A 21987-nucleotide genomic window follows, 5' to 3' on the forward strand; every position below is an offset into this window, starting at 1 on the left:
AATCATTATGGTTGCTGTCCATTGTCGTTCATTTCTCGAAGAGTGGCGTATAAATCCTTGTAGGTGTCTCAGGTTGGGAAACGACTATCTTCGATGCGATCTCCTGCGATTCCGTTATGTGTCGACGATAATTTACCTGGCGTAAATCAATTTTGCGAGTAACACAGGGGTACCGGATTATTTTTCACCGTTTCAATATCACTTCTGCGGGATTATTATCGTTAGATATCTTTTCTTCCAATCAAATAGAGAATTTTTATTTTTCAAAAGGAGATATCTATCTTCGAAAGTAATATTCTTTGAATTTTCTTCTATGAGGGAAATTTCTCGAAAGAAACGTACAGAACAAATTTTTTAATTTAAATGTATACGATGTTAATTTACAAGTTTGTAGCTTTTGTCAATTTTGTACAAAAATATTGTAATAGCTTGGTTCGTATGATCTTTAACTATTTTTCTTGCAAGTTAATGTCGACATAGCAGTCGCTCATTAAAATGTTTCAAGCGAGTCGCGTTGCAGCGTTGAATTAAATCGAGTTAGATGTTTTAAGCGCGATTTGCCCTGCGTTTAATGGGTGAAAGGTGTAACTTACTTATCATACAATGCGCTATGCATTGGAACGATCGCGACTTTTACTGCCTTTCGCTGTTGTGTTCTTCTTTTTTGCTTCGAGCGTATGTAAAATGCATACGATGGTTACACCAGGAAGTGAATAACTTATATCTGCAAGACTAAAGAAAGGATGCTTTCATTTCCTTCTTGTTAATTTTATTTCAATCAAACAACCTTTGTATTTTACTAAGTAGGTACATATTTTGAATTTTTATCCGCTATGAATAAAATTCATTCACGGGTATATTCATTATTCATTTAATCTATCTGAACTCGACGAAGGATAAATAATTCATATAATAGAAGTTCACTGATTTTCCTCCCACGTTCAAACAAACGAATTGCTCTAGCATGAGTCCAGCTAACTCCAACTAAAATTTCCTTCCAATACACGGCGATCTACTGTATTCGTTAAATATAATTAATAATTCGCTAATCACTTTCCTCAATATCGTATTTTCTATTAACCAGATCGTTTCTTAATTAGAAACTGCTATAATCACGGTCATTGCAAATAAACAAAAAGAAACAAGAATATTCAGCTATGTGTAGCCGTGTCCAATTATGTTTTATAATCTTCCGAACTATAATACAAATTTAACACATATGAAACAACACGTAAGAAAATAGGGGACCGCTAAACGGATCAGTTCTCTCGTATATTTCTCCTCTTCCTCTCAAAACTGAACAGTAAATAATTGCTTCATGCAATAATTTCCATAATTAGGCCGATACATTCCTCGCAGACAAATTGAGTCGAGCAAACTCTGCTCGTATAAAGTGGTAAAAGTAGAAAATACCGATACAAGGTGTTTAAAGAAACGAAATAGAAGAAAAGAGTAACGTGTAACACGGTAGTAGAAATTCCTTTAGCATATTTCCATCAGATCATTCTCACGAAAGACCTTGTCGCGCGATTCTGTCGCGTTCCTATTCTAATAGCGATACGATCGAGTGTACGGTAATCTGGCGATACTTTCGACAAAACAATAAGGTCGACGGCGTATAATGAAGGAGGAAGGTGCAATGGAGCGTGTCGAAGGAGATGGCGGAGAGGTTGCCAGGCGGTTTTCTACGATATATCCACGGGCTGATTGGCCTCACTTCTCCGGCTCTTTTCTCTCGATTCTTGTGCGTCACGTCGCGACACTTATCCTCGCCTGTCGTTTACCTTCGCTTGCAGCGTTCCCACCGATTAAAATCCAAACGAACGATGCGAATCTGACCGCTGATCGATCGAAAACGAAGCCAAGCTACGTCACGACGGTTCGATCAACCGCGAAACCAACCGCGACAGGAGTCAAATCCAGTTTTATCCGTTCGAATCTCGTCTCTTTGGTCTGCTCCTCTTATCTTCTATACTTCATTAACCGTGTTATCGCGTAATTGATACGAACTGGCGGCAAACGATCCATGTTGTTTAATCCATCGCGTTATGACGAGTCGAGTTATGTCCGTGATAAGGATTGTAGTTTTAATTTAATAAAGATCACATGTTCTTACACGTTGCTGGATCGCTACCAAAAAGTCGACATCCACGATTTTCCTCGTTGGTATCGCGAGGACCATATCTCATGAAATTAACAAACGAGACAGTTTGCTTAACGAGGCTCTCTTATGAGCATTCGCAAGCTCATCGCGGTCGAAGAAGGAAAAATCAAGCGCCAGCGACTCGGTTAATGATTCCGTTAACGATAGTAGGCATTCGCTTGCCAATTAGAATTAACTTTGCCATGAATTCGCTCGGTTTCGCTGGATCCTATGCCGCGCGGACGACTTAATGATTCTCTTAACCCTAGCCGAGGCACCGGATATCCATCCACGTCCACGTTAGTTATCTTACGGACGGTGGATCGTAACGAGCATCGGCAGAATATCGTCGGACGAGCACGTAACTGTATCGCGGTGCCATTTTATGGTCTACCGTGTTACGCTACCATCCGAAAGGTAACCACCATGAGAGGAACTAAAGAAAGGCGCGATGCTCGACTCAAATCGAAATTTATTAACGTCGAGTCCGATGAACTGGTGATTTATCACGTTGTCGATCGATGAGATCTGTTTGTGTACTCGTGCGTGTAGATTCAGTAGGTTGATACACTCAACGAAGTAAAGTTAATGGAAAGACGCCAAAGAGCTGTGTTGCACGTCCGTTATACTCAGGTATCTCGCGAAATTCAACATCGATGGAATTGTTTGATTTCTCAGGTGTTGGACTCGAGGAAGATTTTTGTAATCGAGGGATTGGGAGGATGGTTCGAAGAGATTAAAGTCTCTTCTCGGTACAAAGTGTGGTTGTGCTTTCACGTTACGTCTCTTTTATGCATAAAGTACACGGGTATACCGCAAATAGCCTTTGGACACTGTCGAGCATAGTAACGGTGTGCCTGATTGCGAGCGATATGTTCCCTGAGATATTGCCTGCTACGAACATCCTGGAGCGTTGTCGATGGTCACGTTTCCGCGATCCGGACATCACGCTCCCTTTCTACTCTCTCGCGGCGGAATTCTTCGGACTGTGGAAACGGTTTTCGCGCGGACGCGGAGCCGCTTTGATGCAAAACGTTCGGTTTCCGAGGTTTATATATGTAGACAATTTATTCGCCAGTTCTATCCTAGCATTCGCAGTGATATTTGTAAATAGTTCAAAAGGATAAAAATTGAAATAGGATGCGGAAGACGTAATTTATTTTTGAAAAATCGTTCTCTCTAAGAACGATATTTTAAGATTATAAAGTTCTAAATACGATAGGGAAGATTTCACATTATCGAGACCTTAGTATCTCAAGCACAATATTTTATTCCCAAGCGATAAAAGCCCTCCAAACACGGTGGATAAAAGATAACATGTTCTCGAGAGCTTGCTTATTTCATGTACGATATTTATTGCGAAACAATAAATTTCGAAATATGAAATAGAAGGGCTAACTTATTTTCGATAGATCGTTAGTTTAAGTACGATATTTTTTAATTGGAAACGGTAAAAATTCCAAATAAGATGCGGAGCAACTAGTCTACATACTTTCGAAAATTCTCTGTCTCAAGCACAATATCGTATATTGTAAAGACAAATTTCCAAACACAATGGAGAGGTACTGACCCATTTTCGAGATCTCGCTATCTTAAGCACGATATTTTAATGGCTAACGACACACAAGTGTCGATTTCAACTTTCCCATCGGAATGCCGTCTCGACCGTCTCGATCGTTCGTAAAAATATCTATCTCGCATTCATTATCGCAGATTTCACTTTTCAGCGCGTAATATATTAGAACGACAGCAGCGTATCCGTTCGAGGATCGAGATCTGCGAACTTTCCACGAAATTATTCTAGTCTTCATCCCTTTGCTTCACGCTTGACAGAACATTTCTCTGTATATCAAAGGACAATGATGTTTAAGCTTCTCGTGGTCCTCGAAAACAAACGAGAAAAATATTTTTAATATTTTAGACAAATCTTGAGCGACAGAATCTTCAAATCAAAATCTATCGAAATCGTCTCATATGTTTCTCAAATTTCAGAATTTTTTTAACGATGGAGATGTGCGATTTAGTTGAGAAACGATCAAAAGAACGCAATTGTATATGCATTGTACCACTAGTCTCGCAAGGATCAAGTAGTGTATGTACTTACTTGGTGAGAGTTTCGAGCGAGGACGTGTATATCGTGCCACCTACGTCGATGTGTACCGGCGCCGTGTATCTGGAAGCGGCGGCCACGCAGGGTATTCCGGTCATCTTCTGGTTATAAGCTGGTGCAGCCGGTGTCGGTGGCGTCGGCGACGAAGAATTCGACATTGTGGGCGACGTGGCCGGCGAACTGCTTGGCGACAGCAATCTGAGAAAGATACTTTCGACATTAGCCACCATCAGGCCGTGTTCCTTCTACGAGGCTTCGAAATTGTTGCCTCAATAATTTAGGAAAGGGTAAGGTTAAGGGTAAAAAATCGCTGTCTTAAAATTTTTGAATATAGGGTGTAGGATATTAATTACTCGCATTAAATTAATTCTAGTTTTTGTAGAATATGTAATGTTTTTAATGAATAGTTTGCAACTAGCTAGTAGTTAATTGCTTGAATTTTTTGATATTTAGACTTTATAGAATACGATAGACTTTTAAAATGATTTCTTATAGTTGCTTTTCTCTAATGTTCAATTGCTTGCAACTACCTTGTAGTTAATTGATTTATTAATAGTTACCGAGAAGGAAGACATTATCGTTTCCATTGTAAAGATTTATGCGTTCGTGTAATTCTCGTTACATTCTACGACCGATTGTTAGATGTTACGTAAGATCGAAGAATTTCAATTGCACGGAGGCGTATCATTTTCTCGATGTTCCACGGTATATTACGCTTTGCTCTTTAAGAGTATAACTTGAACGTGGTTCTATTTACCTCATTTTAATTTGAGCGCTAGGGAACATATTGCGTTGTGCCAGCTCCGCCTTCGCCTCCTTTCCGTCGGCCTCACATTTCCGTCTGTAATTAAAAATCCACGTAACGTAATCTTGCACACTAATACATCTAGCATGCTAAAAAGAAATTTTATGTTACAAAAACCACAAGAGTAGTAAAATCTCTTTTCCTGGAATTATCAAATATTAGGTTGTGTAATAAGCTCATTCACGTTTCCTTAAAAGTGCGCAAGAAGTGTTATTACCTTCCTATGTAGTCTGTTTAATCAAGAAGTATTTATCTCATATCTCTATAAATATATCTTTCATCAGAAAATTAAATATGTGTATCTTAATATACTTTAAATAATTTGCATAATATTTTCCGACATATATATACACTAGTGAAGGAAAAACGAATTTATTACTCAACTCAGTACCAACGTTTTGTTTCAAAATCTTTTCAGACAGAATTCTGTACCCGAGCAGAAGCTCTAAAACAGTAGCCAACAGACTTCGTAGTAAATCGAAAAAACGAATTCCAAAACACGACATAAACAAATGGTAACACGTTTCAGCCAGCTTTCTCCGGCGAGGTATCAGCGTTTTCTTCTTCTTTTCCACCCTACCCTGTGCTCTCGCTTATCTCTCGTTCTAAATTCCGACCGATTGGCTTTCCATCGTACGAATCCAGAAACTATCGAGGAAAATGTGACTTTTCCCGAAATCGGCAATAGTTGCTGCGGCGACTATTTTTTAAAACGCGAACTATTTTTTATCTACGAACGATGATGATTTTTGTTATGTTTTTGATTAGTTGGAGTATTTTAATATGAAATAGTTGAAAAGGATAAATTGGCCTGGTTTTATCGAAAGATACAACTAATGTACGCTATTTGAAACTTTTGAAATATTTAGGAGAATGATATAAATATATATTTAACTTCAAAACCAAATAAATGCACACTTTTGCTAGTATATAGTACATTGACAGTAATAAATGGCTATTCTCTGTATAAATGGAATTTCTCTGCTATAAAAGTTAGAAAATATAATTTATTACTATACCACAGACATGAATCCAAATATGTATATATTCTATGGACACTAAGAAAATAGAACTTAAATGCAGATACATTTCATCTTCTAAATATAATATCTACCAGGTATTTTGAAGATTTTCTACTAACAATCTCTACACTTCTGTCCGAGCAAATCTCCCATAAACACACGTATACCCGTATTCCACTTGTCATACGCAGACACGTGCGAGTGTGTCTGTGGTTTCCGATCATCCTTTTTCCCCGACGTTGAAACCGCGACGATGGACGCCGCCATTTAGAAGTCAAAACAGCGCTGCACACGCTGACATTAGCGCGGAACTTTCCCTCTAACGAGGTCGCGTGATTCCAAGCGGTACTCGACGCGGCTCGATTTAATTTATTGATCCTCGCGGTTGGTCGCTGACGACGATAACGCTGATCTAGCGGGTCATTGTTTTCGGTCTAGCCGTTGACCCGGAAAGTTTTCGAACGTTACCACACGCGCTACCGAGCCACTACAACGATTTTCATATGTATTAATAAGGCAATTAACGGCGAAACAATATTTAACGAGCACCGTTGGCCGAGGGAAAACCAAACTCGCCGTGGTCCGACGAATGAGAAAAGTGGAAGGGATGGTCGGTCTGGTCGGCGGTTTGCGAACAGAGAACCCTGACTCATTTCCAGCCTATGTATACACTGCGATCCTGCTCGCTTTGTTCTAAAGTTCTCCTCTGTTCGCCGCGCGGAATCCTTCCGGTTCGGATGACGATACGCGGATTCGTTGAGAATTCTGAGTACAACCAGATATATATTTAACAAAAAAAATTAATAAATAGCAATCTTTCGATGAGTTTAGAAAAATGTTCTATTGTATTTATTCGAAGCATTTGTCAAATTTCGCTTCGTACTACTTAAAATTCTCTTTAGTCCGTATTTAAATCCAATACTATCACTATTTTGATGGTAGTGACAGACTGGTTTTTATCTTTTGAAGAGAAATAGCTAGAGAATAAACGAGAGGAATAGACTATAGAGATAGAGTTTATGTAGGTGGTAATGCAACGAGGGAAGGTTTACAAGGTACTAACATTGTCGTTGCTTCGAGAGTATGCAAGTGGATCATGGATTGTTCATTCAGTTCTAAGTTAGTTTAGAAATACGTTTGGAGATATTGGAAAGCGGGGAACAAGATACGAATGAATTTATGGGTGAAATCAACTTAACCGTTTAAGGTTGAGTGTTATCAGAAGTCGTAGGAGGAAATGGTAAAGATACAGTTCACTGTTTCTGGATATCTGTTAGCGTCGTTACACGAGAAATTTATCTGCGTGTATAACTGTGAATCTGTCGAAGTTAAAAAATATTTCGGCGATCTTTTGGTGTGTTTGATCGTTCACATTAATTTTTGTTATTTAGAAACGAATAAAGTTTACGTTAATATTGTTTTACGCAATTTTTGTATTTAGTATTTCGTATTTAATACAAATGATATAAGTTAATGTTATCAGTTTTCATATACTTGTTTGTTTCTTTAACTTCTCACGCAGCTGAAGATTCTGGTATTTATCGTGTACCCCGTGACTGATTGTGTTCCACTGACGTTCTTAAAATATGACTTCACGGTTAACAGGTAAGATTGATTTATTGTACTAAGGCCACACGCTGCAACGTATACAAATCCTTCTCCGCGATATTGGTTTGGTGTTTTAAGTTAAGCGAGTTAATTTTCAATCGGTCTTTTCTTACAACGATGCAAATTCCGAGATAAATTAAAAAAAGAAAACAGTTTTTGCAACATCGTCCCTTTTTCCAGCTTTTCGATCTATGGAGTTGATCAATGTGGTTTCTCAATGCCTCAGCTGCGGCTGACATACTACTGTGGTAACAGTCGTGCTTTAACTACTCGGACATACAAACGACAGACCGCAAAAGTCTAATTACTAATTACCAACGACGACACAAAACCCTTGCCACAAGGATGGCGCGAGCTTAAATCAACCGCAACATCACCCCGATGTAGTCGCTTGTGTTCGAGTCTCCGCGAGTTCCAGCTCGCCCTCCACGGCATAAATCATTACACGAGCTCTGTAACGTTAACCTCCGCCCGTATAAACACCAATAAATATGAGACTGTGTAACGTGGGGGGGGGGGTATTAAAGAACCCTGGCCGAAGTACCATCAACCACGAAACTCGAGAAGCAAAGAAGGTTCTCGTCGTCGTGGCGATATTTATTTTCAGCCTGTGAGCCAGAGAGTTCCTGCGACGTCGATGGGGACGAAGGTAAGGCCAAGGGGACTGGTTTCTCTTTCCACCTCCTCCCCCACCTTTTTCCGCCTCCTCCAACTCTTCGTCTTCGTCTTCTTCTTCTTTTCTCCGCGGTGTACCAGCATGCGCTGCGGCGCATCGCCGCAGGGACCACGTGAAACGCGATGCAGCGCGTTTTCTTCGTCGCTCCGAGTGGAAGTCGTCGAGCGATCCGCATCCTCTCGGCGTAGTACACTGTTTGAAAACCGCTGTGTGACAGAGACAGGCTCGTATTTTCCTTTTTTTTAAGCTTCTAAGTCCGTAGAGATTCTTCGTTAGAATATTATTTACCTATAAAATTGCTTAAGTACAATAGTTTCGAAGTCTTTAAGGATCCTTCATTAGAGTATGTATTATTTATCTATCTAATTATTTAAGTCCTTAAGGATCACTCGATAAAATTTTGTTTAACCGTTAGAATGATTTACAAGTAGGATAACGTGTAGATGAAAGATGTTTCTTTTTCTCCTTGCCATGCTGCAATTCGTCATCACCTTGAAACGTAAGTGGGAAACTTAAGTTTAGGAAAAAGTTCGGATTATTGAATTATCGTTGTTGAACTATGTATTCGAATTAGTACGGATTGGTCAAAATTTCGTAGCCATCTTCTTCTGGTACAGCTCTTTGCGCGTTTCTTCGTTGACGGAGGGCGGCTACCATACAACAACCATGCTCGTCGCCCGGAGCGACGATCGACGGTTTCGCGCCTTTGACGTTTATGAATGTAGAGTAACGGTTGAATATATACGGTGTGGTTGTTTGTTTGGACCTGGTTGGTCCATATATTTTAATTGACACGCGGCCGCTGGAATCGGGGCGACGATAAATCCTCCAGGTAGGAGGGAATGCGCAGAGGGTTGCTTGGGGGGCGTGAAGTAACGCAAGGAGAGTTGTTAGCTGGAATAAGTGGCGAAGGTTGATTTTTTGGATGCTGATGGAACTGGTGGTAGATCGGTTGAAGAGATGTAACAATAGGCGATACGCGTTATGCGTACTTTTCTTTGGTTTATGATTTGCGTAATTTATTTTATTTAGAAATTGTTGTGTATCATCGATGTGGTAAGTGCTTTTAGTTGATTTATTCGTAGCGAATCCGAATGAAGATTTAAGATATAATTTATTTAATTTGAGAGTTGATATTACGAGCGTATTTGTTACGAGCTTTCACTTGATTTATCGGTAATAAATTTCAAGGAAGCTGTAATATTCCATAATGTATATAATTAAAAAGCTGTTACCACAGTTGTGATAGGTAATTGCACGTGGTATATCGATCATGAATTTGGACGAAGATTCCATTTGTTTAATTTAAAATCCATATTAGACGAATGCGATTGATATTCGAGTTTGGTTTAGTGACGATGTTTTTGAAAAACGTAATATGTAATTCACTTCTCTTGGATTTATTGATGACGAATTTAAAAATTGATGGATTCAATATTATACAAATAGTTTTAACACGGTTCGAAGTGCAAAGTAAGAAAAGAAGAACCGATTGTGAGTTGAAGAAGTTTTATGTTAGTGTACATAACAACGATCGACCTTTGAATACCTTTGGGCGATCGATTAGCGTATGCAAATTCTATTAATACAAATACGCGTATGAACGTAGTTGTAATTAACTTCGATCATAATTGCACACTAAATTGCGAATAAAAACAATGCAGAAATAATCAATTTCCTTAGCACTGTGCTCTAAATTTTCTTGTTTTCTAATTTTCTATTTTAATTCGATAGTTATGTAAGCGTAAACATTCAACTGCTCTTGTTTCGTTACGTTGCATAATTAATATTATATACTAGCACATAATCGCGATAAAATATGAACGAAGATAGGCAGAACTAGCCGGAGAAAGTGAAAGAACACCGCAGCAACGATTTCAGTAACAGCTGTCCCGTCGAGTTGGGGCCTTGAATCGCAAAAATGAACTTGTTTGAATATCTGTGTGTATATTTGTGTGTTTGTGTGTGCGTGTGGGTGTATGTATTTGAGTGTAGAACGTATGGTCTAAATGAATGGGTCATCAATATGCATACAAATGTAGAATACAGACATGCATTAGGATAATGAACATGACGCCGCAGGGTGTTTGCTGAAGGACGCTTTAATGCGCCTAGACGACACGCATCATTGCAATACATGGACGACAGGAAATAAGGAAGCATGTACGTAAATTGTATTTGCTTGGTGATAAAATTAAAAGTCCTGGAAAGAAAGGCATTTCTAATAAAGCGAATGGTTTTCTGTAAGTAATATTGGGTTGTTAACATTCAAACTGAACTTACAGCGAAGGAAACGTAAATTAGTAGAAAACACACGTGTTTCTTGGAGAAGAGTTGAGTAAGAAATGTAGATCAGGAAATGGAGGACCTTTTGCTCAGACTATATTACAGAAATTACTTAAAGGAAGGAGTCAGTAAAGAAATTGTAATTTAATTATTTATCTGTACATTTTCTCCGAAGTAATTTCCTTCTTTCGTTTTTCTCTCATTCGAATAAAATATCAAACACACTTTTTCAATCGGAATAATTTTTCCAACATATAATTTCAGATTGAAATACAGAAACCTTCACCTTTAAATGATTAAAAACATGTTTCACGAGTCGCAGATGATACAGCGCTACATAAATATTCATAAATACGATGTATATGTTATATGAATAAATATCTTTCTTTGATCTTACTAATCCTCCGTTGAATTTAACTCGATTAAACTCACCAAGTGTATCCAGTCGCACAATCAGATTAACTCGAGAAAGCGACAAACAAGTGTACACGCGGAAGTGGATTCAGACCGCACAGAGCAGACCGCGATGCAGGAAGAGCGAACGATCTTCTTACGAAAAGATGGTAGTGGCCGCTTTGTGCGACGTTCTCCGTAACATTTGTGTGCACAACGGCGGCACCCTGCTCCAAGTGACCAGCTGCATGCACGTGTGCCAAGATGAGCTTCGCCGGAGGCTTCGACCGAAGAAGGGGTCTAACACGTTCTGAGGACACGCGCGTGTCCTCAGCGCGTGTACGACGTCGCAAACTAGAAGTCTGCCGGTAAGTTTGCGTGGACGTCCGATCGCCTGCAGGCATCGTCGTATGCAAATTCCCCTTGTTGCTGGGCAATCGAGCACGCGTTTCCGTAAAACGTATCGTTGCACGTGGAAATCCTGCCAATGGGACCGACCGCGTCGATACTATCGGCAATCATTACGAAAACGAACTTCTTCCTTTTTCTGCGTTTTCTTTTCCATTCGGAGTCCGATGAAGCGACGATTAACTCTTTTTTATCGAATCGCCTGTGGCCTTTGAGAATTGAAAGAAGAAATTACGACTATCACATCGATACATGTAATGAATCGAGCAGGCTATGTTTTCGTATGGAAATTTCGGGTTAATTGCGATTCGCTGTCGTCTCTTGTGATCGAACGATCGATGATTCTATGGCTCGTTTGTTTCCTTTAGCTCGTCGATGTTGTTACAATCAGTGTACGTATCGAGAAATAACGGAATGACCAACTGCGACATAATTTCGACAAACTGCGATAAAATTGTAAAATGTTGCATTAATTTGGTCGGGATGGTGACCTTTTCTTTATGTGACTTCATTATAAATGATTCATCACCGGTGGGGTGGAACGCGATGTCGGCCTCGTCTGAATAATATTTGTAATGGAATGGTATTTTCGTGATCGTTCGTTACCTGCGACAGCAACATTATCACGGTAATCATTTGTTTGATGACATCGACAGAATCGTAACGTTAAATTAAATAACGTATGTGGTGATGTTCAAATATTTCTTTATATCTTTGATTCACGATTCGTAAGATTAATATTTCCATCGGAAAGAGTAATTGTTAATAATTACTAGTAACAACTATTGTTGCTTCTTCATATTAGATGATCCTTTATATGTACTTCAATTCCTAGAATTGTAGTATCTTCGTTGTCTAATCTATAATTTATTACAACCGATTGGTAATGTTTTCATAGATATTCAAATATATACTTTCTTTTCACAGTCACAGTTTCATAATTATTTTCGTTGATTTGCTTCATAACTAAACGCCTAGTTCTTTCTAGCTACTAAACTATCCTTTTCCTACGTATGATCTCTTTGCATTTTTATTCAGTCTTCAACTCTCAATTTCAAATTTTAACAAAAGTCGTCATTTCGAATCGCGACCACGTCCCCGTCTAGAGTTCTGTGAAAATTTCTTCTCTCTTGGCTAACTACATTCGTTATGACTATCGAAACACCCACAAGGCAATATTCTCGTGTTCAAATATCTACGTGTACTTTCGCTTCACGACTTGTGATAACTATTTTCATCGATCGATTCATATCGTTCTTCGTACTAGATCACTCCTTCTCCCATCTACGCTCTACTTCGATTTTTTCACGAATCATGTTCACTCTCTAATTTCTGCCAATAATCAGTTGGAATCGCGCTCACACGTTCACCCGGAATTCTATTACAATTTTCTCTTTGCCGGTTAACAGCGTTCATTACGAGCGTTGAAACATTCACGCGGTAATATTCGTCGGAACAAAGGAATCCTTGGGTCGAGTGAGCGTCGTTTTCGTGGCCCAGAGGAGTCGTGTTAACCCTAGCCGGAGTCCACCTCGAGCTACCGCTTCAGGGTCAACGTCACAGCCACACGATTTGCTGCTAACGTAAGTTTATAAATTCAGGAAACTCGAGGTTCTCGGGTCGCGTATACATCGTGCATAAGCATGGTGGGGTGTTCGGTTCGTTGTGGGGACCAATTGTACAAGAAACAAGAGTCGTGTCGGCTCGTACTTGACTCCGAAAGCGCTGAGGACACCGATAGCTGCGGGCCACGGCGAATGCAAATTCGAAAATGCCTCATTTTCGTTCGCGAATAGCATTATTTTAAACGCCCCGGGCTACGCCGCAGTCAGAAGTCGGGACTTCTCTCCTCTCCGACTGGCGCGGCTACCGCGAGAAACGCTTCCTTTTTTCTCTTCTCGAGGAGAGAACACGTTGGCTCGGGTGGTCTTGATTGAGGGGAATTTATGGAGATGCAAGGATGAAAATGTGGATCGAGAGAAGGAACGTTGCAAGGAATCGGTTGTAATGAATGCGTGTTTGTTTTATGAAGCTTGTTACGGATACGCTGTTGTTCTATGGAACTTGTAGTATTTATGAGAATTGCATAACATGGAGGAACGTTACAAGGGCTGCGAGGAGCGTCGTGAATAATTGGTCGTAATTGATGCGGCATAAAGAATGTCGGTTTGCTTTACGAACGTTGTTATGAACACAGTGTTTTTCCGTGCTGAATTTGCAGTATTTTCGAGAATATGAAAACAGCTGAAACTGACGTTATATAATAAACATACGACGTATAAATTATCTATATACATAGATGGAAAGAGATTTTCCAAGAAAATTTCTGTGCAAATGTGCAAAGTACAAAAGCACGATTTTAAGAGTTGCTAGATACACAGCTTCGTAAATATAGAAAGCATACGTAACACATAAAAAATGTTGTTTAACGTCTCTTATTATTCTTAAGGCATTTTACAAGAAACAAAAATTCCACGTATTTTTCGAGGAATGACCTTCCTAAGAACAGTAATACACGTATAACGCTGAAAAAGAAAAAGTTCATTTTTATAGTTGAACTACTCTAATCTATACGTAAACTTTCGTAAGTTTCTAAATGTTCAGATTCCCTAAATTCCCTTGTGAATAAATAATGTTGAGAGTTTGTTTCAAGTCGAAAAACGAAGTGTCTTTCTTCTTTTTAAGGAGGCATTTAATATCTTTAAAAAAACATTTGAATAATTCGGCGCTTGGAAAGCTATCTGCGTTAATACGCGCATCTGTCGTTAGTGCATTTCATTAACCCTTCGTGTTCATAAAACGACCATGAACATGTACCTACCCGCGTGGTCTTTGCATTGCAAACACCCGTGGCTCATTAACTTCCTCTTTGCTTTTCGTTTGCATCGATTTTCGGTTCCAACCAGTTAGTACCATCTGGTCGTTGAGAGGGCTTTGCTCTCGATTCACAGCTGTACGTGTATAAGAGCTGTTTCACTGCGAGGAACATTCGATTGTGTCGATTACGATCAACAATCTGTTGTTGTAATTACGCTTGCTCGCTTTGATCCGCGCGTTCCAGAGATTCCACGCATTGCATGTTCTTTCTGTACTTATTAAGAACTTACTTGACGAAGACGTCGTTACGATGAATATGCGATAGCGTTTTTGTCATTAATGAACAGATCCTCTTCATTCAAGGAGATTCAATAAAAAATTTTGTTGATATTTTTCATCTCTATTTCTTTATTCATTTAGATTTTACAATTTTATAGAGTACGAAGAAATTAAGGAATTTATAATATTTATAGTAGAGTACGATGAATTAAATAATTTGTCTTGAAATTATAGAATTTCTTGTGTATTTCAAACTTGTGCAGTAGGCTTGTATATCGTTCTGATACATCTTTTGCATCTTGACAAAACGATATTATACTTTTTAATAAATTATGTTTGGTTTTAAACGGGTTGAGATGGTCAATTGAGATCGAAGCAATAGTCGTGTCACTTTATCTTTAACGTGTTTAAGTCACAGATTTGCTCGTATTAAATAATTGATTACCCACAATCGTCTCACCTTAAAACTGCAAGAAGAAAGAAAATAAGAAAGCCTATTTACAAGCATCTCTGCTATTTATTGTCAGCAAAACTTTAAATAATCCCTCATTAACATGAGCTCGATGGTTTGAAACGAGCAAGCATACTGTACAATCACAGCTTCATTAGCCGTACTAAATTCTCGCAAAACAATTGCTCACGCTTTCACCGAGTCGTAAAAGACGTTCAAACAAAACGCCATTACGTTAACTACATACCACTTACGTCACCTCTAATCGTCACTCACGATCGCTTTTCAAGCGTGTCTACGCTCGCGTCTTCCCTGTTGCTCGTCTCGTCGCCGTGCGAAATTATTTCGTTCAACCTTCGAAATCCATTCTCCACGTTCCCCTGTAATTCCGCGCGGCTGGCTTTCACAGAGTCATAAATTTTCAGTACGTGCCACGCGACTATTCGACAGAGGGAAACGGCAGGAAAGACGTTAACGATCCGCACCGACGCCGGTAGGTACCAGCCGTAACTCGTAACCGTCTTTTCAGAGAAATTAGTCGGTGTGACCTGTCGTTATTTAGCGAGGATACCGCGCGAAACGCGTGCTTTAAAGGGAAACCCAGCGTTCTGCTAATATGTCACGTATATCCTTGTGCATTTCCGCCGAGGCAGCACGGATTTTCGCGCTTCTCGCGGCTGGGAAACTGGAACGACGCGATTGAATTCTTTGTATTTTATACAGTTGCTCTCGGGAGCATTTCAACACTTGTAGAAACTTTTTACGAATATGTTACGTGCGTTGTACAAAGCATTTTACAATTTCATTGACAGCGCGATCACGAGTATCATGATGGTATTTGTAAAACTTGAAACGAATTTACAAATGTATAAAGAAGTTATATGTATACCGATCTTTTATTAAGCGCATATTTGTAATAATTGTTATAATTCTATATATATTTTCCAATTGGTTTAAACTTTTACCGATGTAATTACGGAATACAACCGTCTTTCATTACGTACTAATGATATTTTAAAAAGTTTCATATGGAAGATATAATATATTCGTAAATATCTTTCGGGGTAAATGTTCGAAAACTTTCGTTTCTGTATCAGAACAGCAGCTAGTTTGTACAAGCCTGTTACACAAGTTAGATACGAAATATAAATTCTATAGTTACAAGAAAAAATATTTGATTTATCGTAATTCTATGAATATTTCAATTTCGCCAAACTCCATAAAAATGATAGAATTTGAGTTAGAGACAGAAACAGTTCCATAGCTTAAACCAAGATTATTTAATTAATCGTAATACCACCGTAAGCGTAATTTCGTTTCTGCAAGAGTAATGTCTTCCGGTAAGAGAACTGCGAGGAAAGATACAGCATTTACATGCTCAAGTACTACTTATGATTGTTCATACGTAAAGATTTCCAACATTATCCGTCACCTATATAATTACGCATTTCTGTCGAGGCTACACGGGTTTTTGCATTTCTCGTTTTCTTTCACGCGACTCGCGAAAACTGGTACGACGCAATCGAATTGTTTGTATTTTACAAGCGTTCTTGCGTCGATCAGCGACGCGTGAAAACGACCGCGTTCTCCATTTTTACAAGTGTCTTTCGCTGGCGTTCGTCGCCTCCGATGAAATTACCGCGTGTCCGGACGATAATAAATCCTGTATTCGATTAATCGAACCGCATACCGATGGAAATCTGGTTTTCGACGATGAAATATCGCTGAAAGGATCGCCACTTTCCTCGTTCATTGGATAAATGAATTTCACTCGACGATCTGCTGGATTTGGAATGATAATGAATTTATCATAATGAGGTGGCACGTTCGGTTGAAAGTGGGTCCTCTATTAGGCGAGAAAAAGCAAGTAAGTAAAATATCTCGTTTACTATAATGCAATAGCGACGGCACGATCTCGTCAAGTTGCGTTTTATCAACTTTCATTCGACTCGACTGGAGAACCTGGTTCGTGCAATTATCAATCGAGGACGAATTTGCGACTTGTGATCTTTGCTTCGTATATTTTTATGAAAAATAGAATACGGACAATAGAATACAGGAGAAAAACATTACGCTAATTCGTGAATAACTTGCTATTTGCATTACTCGTATACAGAGAGTTTGTGTAGCTGTGTAAATTTTAAATACGCATTGAACGATTGATGGGAAATTATCATTGTATTATTAGAAGTATCACAGGAAACTGAATGAAATATTTATCGAAGATTCTCTTCGTTTAACACGAAATCTTTTCTAACGTCAAATCTCCATCAAGATTTCATAATCCTCTACAACGCCGGAAATATTTGGACTGTAAAAACTGAACGAATAAATAAAATTCCGCTAGCAATTCCTAATTCTCAACTTGGAAAAATTCATTATTAAACGGTATTATTTTTATATAGAACTCCCTTGGAAATTAAATCGACAACGATAGAAGATCGAGTATGTCGACTGCGGAAAACCGGAAGAAGGCCCCCAACGCGTATCGTTTCGTTAATTAAAAGATCAAAGGGTTATCGCGATTTTTGTCAGGACGTCCGCCGAAGAGCGTCCTTGACTAACGGTATACTTCCTGCTAGCGAGCTTTCGCACTGACCCACATCCGCCAGTTCGCGAGTAACTCGTTGGTTTCGTTGATTGAGGATCGGTCAGGAATGGCACGGTAGTTATTACGGAGTTTAATAAGCGTCGGTGTGCTTTCACGAGATAGATGAAGCCTTCTTAGTTAATCGTGTGCACGTCAGAAGGATGTGATGTAATGAAGATGAAGAAGGAGAAGAAGAAGAAGAAGAAGAAGAGGTAGAAGGGGTAAAGGGAGAAGAACTGGACGGGAATGTGTCGCGTGTAGATCATGACGCTGGCTTTGTGGAGAAAGATGCGAAACGACGATGAGCATGCTGGATTTGTAAACGTTTCTTTAGCGAGGTAATCAAGCAGAAGCAATTTTCCTTGATGAGTAGAGAATTTTAGCATAGAAGTTACTTCAATTCTTGAGGGAGCTTATGGCGAAGAAACGCGGCGGAATTTCCGCTGGAGAATGTACTCGTGTTAGTTACGATTAATATTTAAATCTTGGTTCATTATAATTTACTCGATTTAGAAATCATTATAGTTATTGCATTACAAGAAGCAAAATATATGTTGGGTACTTTGAAGACTTCATAGCGAAGTTTCGAAACAATTTAAAGACAATGTATTTCCATAAAATTAGCAGTTTTATAAATAATGCATAATAATGCATTAGTTATTTTGGTAGGATTCTGCAACTTATCGGCTAGTTTTGAAAGCTTCTACAAGTCTTATCACTTTCTGCGACAATGAATCTTTGCTAGTAATTTTGGAGAATACTCGATTTCTTGTTATTGAAAAGCATTTGTAAGGACCCGAGTAAGTGACGGTTCGGCGAATGGAGTTAAACGTAGCAATTAAGAATTCTGGCTTCTTACCTGCTTTCTATTGATACAATTTTGTCCTGTTGAAAAGCTTTTTTCCTTTTTAACTTTATCGAGTCCTTTCTAATAGTAGAGTACAACGATGTTTCGATAGAGTTCAGAATTGTTTCACAAATTATAGCATTCCAGAAATCTTCCTAAAGGATACTTTCGAACATACTGTCCTCTTAATCTCGTCAGGATACCTTGGTTTCTATCTATGATTAACATTTATTCCAATATAACAGAAATTGATAATATATTCACACGAAAATTGAATATGGATTAGTAGAAAATACCACAGAAAACGAATAACGTTATAAAATGCAAAACGTCCGCTTGCAGAGAGTGTGGCACGTATGTACAAAAACTCTTGACTTCATGCGTCACGTTGCAAGAAGCGGCAAAAAGTCGAAATGTCAATGACGGTGTGTCCGCCAGGTAAGGAAAACATGGCAAAAAGATGAACGCGACAGAAGGAGGTAATGTCGCTGAAGGAGTAACGCAAAAGAAACGAAGAGGCGATCGTGTATTCATTGTCCCAGCGATTATCCGTGTACGGTTGCGCAAATAAGCTGAAAAAAGGGAAAGAAAAAGGCTGACATGGCGTGAAGAGCAGAAAGCTGGTGGCACGAGGTATAAAAGAAGGCAAAAGAAAGGAAAAAGAAAGACGAAAGAAGAGGAGAACGAACAAGGAGAGTGGCTCCTTTCTTTGGTACATGTACGTTGCTTCGATAGCGGATGGTCGAAGCGCGTGCCGACCGGTTTGGCTTGCGCTCGCAGTTACCACGAACACTTACGTAGGTAGTCTGAAATTTATCGATGCCACGGCCTGGCACGTAGTCTCGCTCATCCTTTCAGAGCACACGCCAGCGTTTGTCGCTTAATTCTCGTTTAGAGGAGCTTCAATTAAGCCGCGATACATCATGGAAGGGTAGGCAGCATCAGCGAGCAATCGATCTTTTATTAAGGAAACATGAAAACGCTCGTGTGCAGTTTTTTTTGCTGCGTGAGACAAGGCGTGTGACAAGTACGAAAGGCTTTATCTTTTAGCAGCATGTAGTAAATGTTGCTTTCCGACAAGATCTTGATTTGGTCATTTCAAAGTCGGGAGAAATAAGTTCGAGAATCGTTTTTGCTTGTACGTTATTTTGTTTAAAGAGTTTCTTCTATATAAACTATATTCTATATCTTTCGTGGTAAAATATGTAAGAACGCGGGTTTTGACTCATTTTTGTTTACGATTGCAAGTTTGGTTAAACTATCCCGAAATAATTATAGATTGTGATTAATATGCAATGATAGAAATGATGTATCGGTTGAGACGATTCTTGCTTTGAATGGGGATTTTCATTTTAAAATAAGTTCGTCTCGGGACAACATTTATTATGGGATAATCTGATGGAGTTGGTTTTAGTCTTCTCGTAAATGGGAATGGGTTGTCAATGAATATGCACATTGGGGTATATTTGTATGCAGTCACAGAGACAGAATGTAGTATAGTATTACTCTACAAGCTAAAAAATTTCACTTTGCCTGGAAAGCTAAACTCAATATCAATTACTCAACGCCTGTTTTCAACCAGGCTTACTATTAATTCATTTTACATAAGTCAACTCTTAACACATCCCGTGATCATCACCATCATTAATAAGTGTTAGCGGGTCTTACCAGCTTGCCATGTCAAAAAAAAGAAGACTAAATACAGTGTACGGAACGCTGCAAACGCTATAATTACCTTTAATTATTTCTTGCTAATGATTTACACCAGCTGTCAACCCTTTAAAGTAATTGTATTGCGATAAGGAGTATAACTCGCATCGAACGGCGTTTGTTCAAAGACGAGGGTAAACAAAAAAGTAAGTTGATAGTTAAACCGAGCGTTGCAAAGGTAGCGTTATTAAAAGCTAGTTAGCGAGTAATACGGCCATTATTTTAACTATGTATTCGGTATCGGGCAAAGTTGTTCTAATGATCGACTAACTGTACGCGATAAAACAAATTACACAACTTTCAACGAATCGTTACAGGTAGTTGAATCTCGCGTGCGAAAACAGCTTGTACGATACAAGCACTCGAACGATCGCACGAGTTTAGCGTTACTTTACCAACAGCTAGGCTATTCTCACATCGCGATTGTTTGGACAATTAAAGAGCGACTAACGGTGTGACTCGGTGTCATCGTCGACTTTTTCCTTTATGCAACATTAATCTTCTGTAATCCCATGGATTACGACTACGCATTGAAAGCACTAAATGTTCGTCAGATTTGCACCGTTTCATCCTACGCGTGCTTTACGCGTGATTTACAGTGTACTCGCGGATAAGGTTTAATCGCGTCAACTCTATCTGACAGCGTAGAATTTATCAGCGTCTCGTATTTTTGCCCGAAATCCAGCATCCTAACAGTCCGCTTCGCCTACGGAAAGTCCCCTTTTATTGGCGAATAAATCCCTGTCGGGTTTCTATATATTTTTCATTGATCACGACAACCGCGTACACGCGCACGTGCAGCAAGCAGCAGCGATGTAAATCTTTCCGAGCCTCGTCCATCCTAAGAGATCTTAGCACTGTTGGTATCTAAACGTGTATCCTTGCAGTATTTGTTTTAAACTGTTATTCGATAGACTGTCTGCTCGATTACGAGTTTCGGCGTTCCACGCATTTTATGTTGCATTATGATATTATTGAATTGAAAAATTTGGTACGAAGATGTTTGGTGTTATGCATCGAGTTGTTAGAATATGAAAGGAGATTAGGTCCATGAATTTGGGCACGTTCCATTTAAGCACGTTTGGACGAAACGCCGAGATTAATTCTTTCCATTAGATTTGATGAAAGCAAACGATGCACCGTGAAATTATATCGCTGAATTGTTAGTGATTTGACAGTTTTATATCTCTCATGAAGCAATGTATATATTATGATTACTGCTGCTATGTATTATCAGATCCTGTAGTTTCGTAATTAATACCGCGAAATCGTTTGTAGCAATCTTTATTAGACAGTTAACTCACTATCATCCTCTTAAAGAGACGGTATCCATCTATAGAGTAAATTGAATTAACCGCTTGCCTTGTAATATATCACGATACTAATGATATTGTATTACTAATTGATACTACACGCGATATGGATTGAAATTCAAACTTGACAAACACAAACGAGACTCTCGCATAATTCACAACTATAATATATAAGACTCTCGCTATCCCACGGCGAGGGGTTAAGAAACCCCACCAATAAATACAAATTACCTATCAGGAATAAAGTAAACTACCACTCGAGCCAACAAAAAGCGCTTATTATCGCTCAATTATACCGCCAACGCAACATACGTCGTAACATTCTTAAAAACCGATCGAACACGATCCTCGGAGAAAACATATTCGCTCGGCACAGCCACGACCGATTACAACAAATTTTATCGGCCGAATCGGACATAACTTTGGCCAGCACTGGCACAAAGCGGCGCGGCCTAAACGCTTGTCGCGAGTCAGGACTCTCCTGCGCGCCTCTTTTATAGTCGAATAAATCCGTCCGTTCGATTTTTCT

The 21987-nt window shown here is 39.1% G+C and overlaps 2 protein-coding genes across 6 annotated transcripts in view; one reads left to right on the forward strand and one right to left on the reverse strand.

The window, feature by feature from the left end:
- twz (BTB/POZ domain-containing protein twz) overlaps window positions 1–21987 on the reverse strand; it is a 42974-nt gene that overhangs the window by 13834 nt on the left and 7153 nt on the right. For 2 of the 5 annotated variants that reach the window (XM_033327294.2, XM_076619796.1), the window contains exons 2-3: window positions 5011–5094; window positions 4248–4463 (exon numbers count right to left, since the gene is read on the reverse strand). In XM_033327294.2, the coding sequence (XP_033183185.1) occupies window positions 4248–4463; window positions 5011–5039 (245 nt within the window). In that variant the 5' untranslated portion in view covers window positions 5040–5094. Of the gene's footprint in view, window positions 1–4247; window positions 4464–5010; window positions 5095–11082; window positions 11304–21987 lie in introns of those variants that run through there. The other 3 variants (XM_033327295.2, XM_033327298.2, XM_033327297.2) reach the window with 3 other exon arrangements.
- The window catches only part of LOC143302899 (uncharacterized), a 153258-nt gene continuing 147799 nt past the window's right edge, over window positions 16529–21987 (forward strand). The window contains exon 1 of the mRNA XM_076619814.1: window positions 16529–16865. Coding sequence (XP_076475929.1) covers window positions 16812–16865 — 54 coding nt within the window. The 5' untranslated portion in view covers window positions 16529–16811. The remainder of the gene's footprint in view (window positions 16866–21987) is intronic.

This window comes from Bombus vancouverensis, chromosome 1 (assembly GCF_051014615.1).
Source record: "Bombus vancouverensis nearcticus chromosome 1, iyBomVanc1_principal, whole genome shotgun sequence".
In the NCBI taxonomy this organism is placed as follows: Eukaryota; Metazoa; Arthropoda; class Insecta; order Hymenoptera; family Apidae; genus Bombus; species Bombus vancouverensis.